This window comes from Staurois parvus, unplaced genomic scaffold (assembly GCF_062004578.1).
Source record: "Staurois parvus isolate SC_StPar_1 unplaced genomic scaffold, SC_StPar_1.0 ptg000568l, whole genome shotgun sequence".
Lineage (NCBI taxonomy): Eukaryota > Metazoa > Chordata > Amphibia > Anura > Ranidae > Staurois > Staurois parvus.
In genome coordinates this window covers 515,131-524,479 of record NW_028318364.1, presented here as the reverse complement: position 1 = coordinate 524,479, position 9,349 = coordinate 515,131, and the positions used below count along the sequence as shown (strand labels likewise).

The 9,349-nt window shown below is 43.0% G+C and overlaps 1 protein-coding gene across 1 annotated transcript; it reads left to right on the top strand.

Moving 5' to 3' along the window:
* Positions 1-346: 346 nt before the first annotated feature.
* On the top strand, positions 347-7,597 carry SRSF5 (serine and arginine rich splicing factor 5). The gene is made up of 8 exons (XM_089691658.1): positions 347-486; positions 3,328-3,479; positions 3,732-3,802; positions 3,884-3,994; positions 4,950-5,016; positions 6,048-6,121; positions 6,345-6,455; positions 6,917-7,597. Exons 2-8 carry the CDS (start codon positions 3,354-3,356, stop codon positions 7,179-7,181), a joined length of 825 nt encoding a protein of 274 aa, XP_089547784.1. The 5' UTR covers positions 347-486; positions 3,328-3,353; the 3' UTR covers positions 7,182-7,597.
* Positions 7,598-9,349: the final 1,752 nt, after the last annotated feature.

Here is a 9,349-nt window from a genome sequence, read left to right as displayed (position 1 = left end):
ATGAACCCTGTACAGTACACTCCCTGTACCATGTATATACACTGTGTAGCCCGTCTTCGGATTTTATTCAGTATAGCTCCTTTTCAGTGTGGAATAGACAATGAAGAGCTGAGCGCATTGCATCATATTGTTTATGTGTCCTACTATAAACACGCACTATAAAATGTCCGCCCTCCATTTTGTTAACGCTACAAACTACAGCAGTTCTGACTCATCGCCTTTGTACACGACCCCCAGCCAATCAGCTCGATCCTTCCCGAGTCCACGCCCCGCTAGCCACCATTTTGTGGATTCAGCAGCTGGAGGAGGACGGAGCTCCGCCCGCTCTTTTCTCCTATTTTCTCCATCATCCTTATAGAACTGAACACGTCCCTGGCCCGTCACATGACCAGGACACACCCCTTTCTGCTAAGCCGCACCTCTCCGGGCACATTTTGTTCCTCTGCAGGCTCAGAGCTGCGTCATTCGGCGATTGGAAGTCTTGAGGTGAGCTTGTGTGGCTGATGGATTCTGCTCTTTTCTTTTACATTATCTTGAGTTACTGTAAGCAGGTTTGCTTGTTAGTGATGAGGTGTATATTACTCCGGCCTGTACGGGGATTTTAGGGAATGGTTGGGGGATTTGTGCTTTCCTGCTTAGAACATAGTTACCTATCGGGGTATTAACGGCAGGCTGTTGTTGATTTGTATTGGATTGGTGAGTTAAGGCGTCTGGGAAATGCGGTGAGGAAGTCCCCTCCTTCTACTCGCGGAGCCGGCGCCATTTTGGAACTTTCCGGACCATGCTGAGGGCAGGCGGTGGGGGAGGGGAGGGCTGTGCGTGCTGATTCTTTCCTTCCCGCTCTGGCTGGGGTGACTGGAGATCAGGATTTACTAATTCTCGACGGGCCTGCTATACGGTATTACTAATGGGGTGCTTCATTATTAATTGAAACATTTCCCCGTACATGCTGAGCGGTGTGGGGGAGATCTAATCCAATGTATGCACACATCTTCCACGTGGGTGCCTTGTGTATTCTACGTATGTCTAGTAATGTTCGTGTACACACGATCTAGGAGCAGCCTGGTCTATGGAGACACGATCCGATGTACTATACAGGACACAAGGGGAAGATCTATAATGAAGGTGCAATGCATAGGAAGGGTACTCTGGAAGAGCGATGGAACATGGGGTGGAGATGTGCGGGGGCAGAATCTAGGTGCAGCCTGGTCTATGGAGGCACAATCCGATGTGCTATACAGAATACAATGGGAAGATCTATAATGAAGGTGCAATGCATAGGAAGGGTACTCTGGAAGAGCGATGGAACATGGGGTGGAGATGTGCGGGGGCAGAATCTATTGAGCTCATGTCCTAGGCAGCCCCCCCCCCCTCCAATGTTAGATTGCACCTAGCTTTTATCCTGTATAGCTCTACCTTGTAATACATCGGGACATCTAAGGTGCACAAAGATCTACCCCCCCCAACAGATTGCACTTCCTTAATGTCTCCATACAGCTTTCCCCATATTAGATTGCAACTGGCTTATATCCTATGTAGCTCTATCCTGTATTGGATTGGGGACATAAACGAGGTGCACACAACTCTAACCCCCCCCCCCCCCATAGATTGCAACCAGGTAATATCCACATACAACTGCTGAACATTAGATTGGGGACATAAAATAAGTGCACTCTAATATCGGGTACAGCTGTGTGCACCTAGTTTATGTTCCCAGTCTAATACGGGGCCGAGCTACATGGGATCTAGGCTAGGTCCAGTCCAATACGGGGCCGAGCTACATGGGATCTAGGCTAGGTCCAGTCTAATACGGGGCCGAGCTACATGGGATAAGGGAAGAGCTGTTTTGTGATGTAAACCCAACCTACCTACACCCCCCCATATCTGGGGGTTTGGGGTTACATCCCCAAACAGCTCTTCCCTTATCTTAAATTGCACTTGCCTAATATTCCTTTACTGATCTACCCTGTATTAGAATGGGGACATAAACTAGGTGCACATCTCCACTCCCTCCCCCAAATGTAATGACACCTAGTTAATGTCTCCATACAGCTCCACTGAACATTAGATTGGGAACATAAACTGCAATCCTATTGGGGGGGGTTGAGCTGTGCACTTAATGTCTCCATACAGCTCTACCTTGTATTAGATTGCACCTAGTTTATGTCCCTAGTCTAATAGGGGGTAGCACTGTATAGGGGCATGGACCAGGTGTGATGTAATATGGAGACACCGCCCTGCACATGGTTTTTTACATTCTGTTGGTTGGGTCCCTTTATGTCCTTCACTCGTATAATGTGACCGAATGGGGGAGCCAACACCTATTTGTGTGGGTAATAAGTCTGCTAGAATGGCAGATGAAGGCTTACTACAGCCTCTGCTATGATTTGGTTCGAGGGTAAATGTTTTTATCATTTGGGTGCTGCATCCAAATTTACACAGTGCTAGGAATATTTTTGCCCCATTATTTTTTACCCAAGCCCCCCCCTCCACAGATGTGAGGTTATGTCCATCCTAAAGGCTGGACCTCCGGGGTTTTGGTTGCATCCAGTACTGCAAGTCTCACGGTCCTTCCTGAGCATTGCAGCCCCCATAGACTTCAATGGGGCAGTCTGATCTCCCTGGCCTCGGGACACAGCCCCATGCAAGTCTGTGGGACTGTAAGGCTCCATGCACACTAGCAGTTTATTAACGTAACATTAGCTGTGTAAAGTCGAGTTAAAAATGTGTGTTATTTAGCAGCATTTTTTATCAGTTTCCCAAAAAAAGTTTTTTTTTTTTTTTTGTAGAAAAATGCCCAAATATGCTGATTTGTTGCAATTTACTGCTTTTTTTTTCAGCATTAGAGCGTTTTTACAGCTAAACTAGAAACCTACTAGTTCTGGGGGTTTTTCCAGCCAAATAACGCCCCTGCCGAAAAAAAGTTGATTAGTCTGTGTGCATGGACACATAGGATAACATGCTGGGGGGTTTACTGGCTGTAGAAAAAATTGTCAAAAGCCAAAAACAGCCACTGTAAAAAAAGTCCAGTGTGCACGAGGACTAATGCTCCAGGCTGGGCAGTGCTGGATGTAAGCAAACACTGGAGAAGGGTGGACATTGGATTTGGGGAAACCTATGAAATGGCTACTCTTCATCCTGGCATGAATTAGAAATCCCTTGTGTGACTACAGAGGGAGGGGATTTAGACTCGCACTCCCCACCTAGTGGTAGACTTGCAGTATGAAATTTGATTTCAGGTTTTTTGACCATAGATCAGTTTTGTCTTTTTGTATTTTTTAAATTTTAACTAGTGCAACACTTCAACTTCCAACATTTCTTTTTCAGACTTTTTGTTCCAGAATATTGCAAATATGAGTGGCTGCAGAGTCTTCATTGGTCGGCTGAACCCAGCTGCCAGAGAAAAAGATGTGGAGAGGTTCTTCAAGGGCTATGGAAGAATCAGAGACATTGATCTGAAAAGAGGCTTTGGGTTTGTGGTAAGTGCCTTGTGTTGTCAGCTGTACTGGGACTATGCCCTGTGTGACATAATTTTGTCAACATACTGCAGCCCTGTTAGGAATATGTTCATTGTTTTCTGGGCAGCTTATAAAACAATTAGGAGTGATTGTTAATGCAAGACTCCTTTTGTAAGGGTGACATGGCAACATTGGAGCTGAGCTGCTAACTAGGTTGTTTCACTGAAAAATGAAGTATTTTATTGGTGCTAATCATTCATATTCTTTTGTTAGGAATTTGAAGATCCAAGAGATGCAGATGATGCAGTTTATGAACTTGATGGCAAAGAGCTGTGCAATGAAAGGTATGGTAATATTTTTGATAAACTACACAAAATTGCTGCAAATGACATGACTTTAACATAGCTTTGCCATTTTGGTTTCAGGGTTACAATTGAGCATGCCCGTCTGCGTTCCAGAGGAGGTGGACGAGGAGGTCTTGGTCGTGGAAGATATTCTGATAGATTTAGTAGTCGCCGTCCACGTAATGAAAGAAGGTATGTAATGAGCCACCTCCAAGTTTACTGCTAGAGTAAAGCTGGCCATACACTATAATTGTACAGTTTTTTTTCTTTTAGATTTAGCAAAACCATATAATATGAGGTCAAAGCTTAACACTGTCACTTTGTATGCAATCAGACAGGCCCTTACACTGCATAGTTGAATATAAATCTAGAGGAAATTAAATACAAAAATTGTATAATACAGGGTGCAGCAACATAACATCCTTTTTTCAAAACTCAATAAAACCCATTTTATTAATCAGAATTGTGTTTATTGTCTTTAATAATGTAGGTACATATCTAAAGTTCTGTTTTACACAGTTTTGAAAATCATATCAGGTAGGTGACGCCCCCCATTGTCCATAGACTGAATAAGTGAATTCAGACCGGTATGTGAACATGTTGGAGGAATTTGTTTTTCCACGACTTGATGAATTGGACTTAGGGGACATTTGGTTCCAACAGGACGGAGCAACGGCTCACACTTCAAGAGCATCAATGGCTGTTTTAAGGGAACACTTCCTGGAGCGCCTCATCTCAATAAGGGGCGATTTGGAGTGGCCAGCCCGCTCCCCCGATTTGGCCCCTTGCGACTTTTTTTGTGGGGTTTTTTTAAATCCCGCGTTTATGTAAACCGTCCAAGGACCCTACAAGACCTGAAGGCCAACATCCGCGCTGCTATGCTGGTAAGGGTCATGAAAAACGCCAGAAATCTGCTTATTCAGTGTATGGACAATGGGGGGCGTCACCTACCTGATATGATTTTAAAAACTGTGTCAAACAGAACTTTAGCTATGTACCTACATTATTAAAGACAATAAAAACAATTCTGATTCATAAAATGGGTTTTATTGCGTTTTGTAAAAAGGTTATGTTGCTGCACCCTGTATATGGCCGGCATAACTGATAGTCATGCAGCATGTTTGACCAACTTTATTTTTTCTTATAGTGCTCCACCAATAAGGACTGAAAATCGTCTTATAGTAGAAAACTTGTCATCAAGAGTCAGCTGGCAGGTTTGTTGACTTATTCTAAAGGGGATTATGGGTATATGTGCTTTTCACAAGTACTCATGTCTAATGTCTTCTATTTATTTTTACATATATATATAATTGGGGATTATGATATTGGGATGGGAGTTTAATTTTTTTTCCATAATTTTAACCAAATATTAAACCCTTTATTTGCCAGCCTATCTGTGTCTCGTTGGCCTTGTGACGAGGAGCGCCTGTTGGTTATTGCTCTGTCTTGGTCACTTTTGGTTGGGCCGGGTTGAAATTGCCAGTGAGCTCCTACATTGCCTGTTGGCCTCCTAGATCCGTTGCCGGTCTAGACATACCGGAGCACTTCCTTGCAAATACCAGGTTGCAGCGACCCCCTGAGAGTTAACGAAATCTGGTCCTTAAGTTGAGAGATGCTCTTCCTGTAAAGATTCCGAATGAGAGGTCGTGGTCGCAGAGTTGAAAGATACGCAATTAGGTGGTCGTTGGAATTCTGGTCGCAGTAAAGTCCTTGGTAACGCCACAGGAGTACAAATGATGGCCATCGTCCATAGTCTTCTAATAGGGAGGGTCGTTCGCTATAAAGGCTTCCATCAAATGGTTAGCCCACAAGTGGGTGTGAAGAGCCAGTCGGGCTTGTCTCATGACGGTTCCTCCAGTCGCTTAATGCAGTTTGCTGGTTGACTAGCCTAGGGATGTAATATTAAAAGGTAAAGTAACCTATATTTTTAATGACATCATGGGCACCAAATAAATGGCTTTTATTACACATGCTTGTAATAACTTGTATTACTACTAATTTTAGTGTCTCTATATTAGCAGTACTTACACTATTTTCCACGTTGACCTTAAGTCTACTTCTCTTATTTCAGAAGACTTCTCACTTATTTTGTGCCCTACTGTAGTTTTTGCTGTTCTTAATCTTGAAGAATGGTGAAATTACAATGTCAAGTTCCAATCTAACATTTTGCATTTCTTTTCAGTCTTTTAAGTTTGTTCAGAATGTATTCTGTATCTATTATAACAAACTCCTGGTCTTGCATTAGGATCTGAAGGACTTCATGAGACAAGCTGGAGAAGTAACTTTTGCTGATGCGCACAGACCAAAGCTCAATGAAGGGTGAGTTAATTATTTTGTGTAGGGTGTGTGTTGTTTTTTTTTTTTTTTTTTTTTTTCCCCCCCTCTCTGCTGACCTTTAATGTGTAGTGATCTAATGCTGTGTCAGAGATGTGCTGGGCAGTCTACCAAGTTTGTTTAATTGGCTGAAAAATATTTTGGACTTTTTTTTTTTTTTTCTTTTTTTTTTTTTAGTTATTACATTTCTCTGCGTTCTCATTTACAGGGTTGTAGAGTTTGCATCTTATAGCGATCTCAAAAATGCCATTGAGAAACTATCTGGCAAGGAAATAAATGGAAGAAAAATCAGACTGATTGAAGGAAACAAAAGGCACAGGTTTGTGGAATATCTATAAACGTTTGCCGACTAGCTGCTCTACATTTTAACAAGCTGCTTTTTCTGTGCAGTCCCCATTTTGCTAAACCACTCCAGTTACTAATGATATTCTGCAGATGTTGCTGAATTCCTCCCTAGTGTCCATTCTGCTACTTAAACAGCCCCTAGTGCCAATTTGTTGGCCAGCAGACTTTAGTTTTAGTGCATTTACTTTGAACTTGGCCCAGCACTGCAGTTAATGACTAGATAATGTTACATGATCGGTCATGGAGGACTGGTGATATTGCTAGAAATAAACTTAAGCTTCCACTATGGCTTACCCAGAGTGTTGAGCTTCAAAATTTTGGTTTGTCCAAGTCACCTATTTTTTTTTAACTATTTATGTGGTGGTCTAGCTCAAAATGGCCTTTTTAGTTTGATGCAGACATCAGATGTTCCTAACCCTGAGTTGTTCTTTCTAGCCGGTCAAGAAGCCGCTCCCGTAGCAGAAGCTCATCTAGGTCTCGCAGCCGATCCCGCTCCAGGAGCAGGAAGTCCTACAGCCGATCCCGTAGCCGCAGTCGTACCCCTCGCAGCAACCGTAGTAAATCAAGATCTGTGAGTAGGTCCCCTGTTCAAGACAAATCTCAGAAGGTTGCTGCATCAAGGAGTCCATCCAAATCCCCTGCATCTGCTGATCGGCAAAGGTCTCGGTCGAGGTCCAGATCTGTTGATAGCAGAAACTGAACTTTTTATACCCCCCCATTTTAATTTTATTTTTTTTTTTCATGCCCCCATTTTACTCCCCTGACTTTGTGAAAAGTATACTTGCTAATCTTGGTAAGTATGAGATCAAGCAGGAATATAGAAAACAAAATAGTGTGGACCACTGAGACAGATGCTCAAACTGTCTTTTAATACCTTCCACCTGCTTGTTAATTGTATAGTTTTGTGTAAAGTACTTTACTTTTTTTTTTTTCTTTTTTTTTTTGGGATGTGATTGAAGATCTGACTGTATTTGAGCTTAACATGGGACATGACACTCGTGTGCTCACTGCTGTAAATAAAGCTGTTGTGCGTTTGCCCTACAAATCCCTTGGCTTCCATATGTTTCATTTTGTGAAATATATACTATTCTAATAAACTTTATTACAAAAACATTGTTTAATGTGTACAGGTTGGTATTTTATATTGCAGATGTCTGCTTCCAGATACTTTCTACTAATCACAAGTTGATTAAAGTATGGCAGGAATCGCTGGTTTGTCATATGATACAAAGTGCAGTTAACTCAAGCCTACTCTACCTGCTCTGTGCAGTGGTTTTGTACAGAGCAGCAAGGATCCTCTTTGATCCCCTGGAGGTACTCCTGAACCCCTCCTTGTCAGCTACCCCCACAGCAAACTGCTTGCTATGGGGCCACCTGAGCATATGCACTCCCCAGCTGCTGCTCCATGTCCTTTCACATGCAGAGCCTCTGCTCAGCCCTGCCCCCTCTTCTCATTGGCACCACTGGTTGTGATTGCTGCTGTCTCAGCCAATGATGGAGCCCTGAGTTTTTTTTTGTTTTTTTTTTTTATATGCATGAAGGTAAAAAAAAACATTAAGCCTTTTTTACGGAAGATCACTTAGGCAATCTCTGAAGGGAAGCCTATCCTGCCCTCCACTAATAATGGAATCTTCTACCAGTCCATCCCCCCCACAGATACTACCTTTTTTGTACCACTAGCCCCTCCCTCATATTGTAAGCTTCTAGGAACAGGGACCTCCTAACACTCTTGTGTTGAACTGTATTGTCCTGTTATATTGTAAAGCGCTGAGCAAACTTGGTGCTATAATAATCCCTTTGTAATGTACTCCGGTTTTGTAAAAATACCAAATTCTGGGTTGACAGGATAGAAAGTTCTGATTTGATTCTCTTCACTTTTGAGAACTTTCCCTGTTATGAAACGGGAAATGAAGGTAAATCCTTCCCATTGTGATGCAAATTGGAACTGATGTTATAACCCTCCATGCAGGCCCTACCAATTAAATATTTCATGAATTAATCACCTTTTGGGAATACCTAATTGAAAGGGTTTGTTTAATAAATGCAAAAATAAGTCTGACATGAAATTACTTACTTGACTCCCAGTTAATTAGGCCTCCTCCATAAAGGACTGTTTAGACCTGCAGAAAATTTGTCCACTGATCAGAGCAGATGTCAGGTCTGTGTCCACTCAATTTCTGCAGAGCTGATGTGGACATAGCCTGCTTTTCTCTTGGGTGGGTGTAAAGGGACTGTACTGTCTACACCTGGCTGCCCTCTGATCTGCATAGATGGAGAGGTGGGTGTTTGTGTGAGGTTGGTGTAAACTGAAAGGTGGACCTGAGCATTACCCTTCATGTAAAAGGGGCCTTGCAAAGGAACTGGACATCTCCTTGTGGCTTGTAACTTTTAACTGTGGCTATAACTTGAGCCTCACTAACAGGACTGTATGGGGCAATGTCAATCCACAATAACAGGCCCTATATTGCCAAATGTATTGGGACGCCTGCCTCTACACCCATGAACTTTAATGCTATCCCAGTCTTGGTCTGTAGGGTTTGATATTGAGTTGGCCCACCCTTTGCAGCTATAACAGCTTCAGCTCTTCTGGGAAGGCTGTCCACAAGGTTTAGGAGTGTCTATGGGTATGTTTTGACATTTCTTCCAGAAGTGCATTTGTGAGGTCAGGCACTGATGTCGGATGAGGCCTGGCTCGCTGTATCCATTGGAATTCATCCCAAGGGTGTTCTGTCTGGGTGAGGTCAGGATTGTACAGGCCAGTCAAGTTACTCCACCCAAAACTTGCGCATCCATGTCTTTATTGACCTTGCTTTGTGCACTGGTGTGCAGTCATATTGGAACAGGAAGGGGCCATCCCCAAGCTGCTCC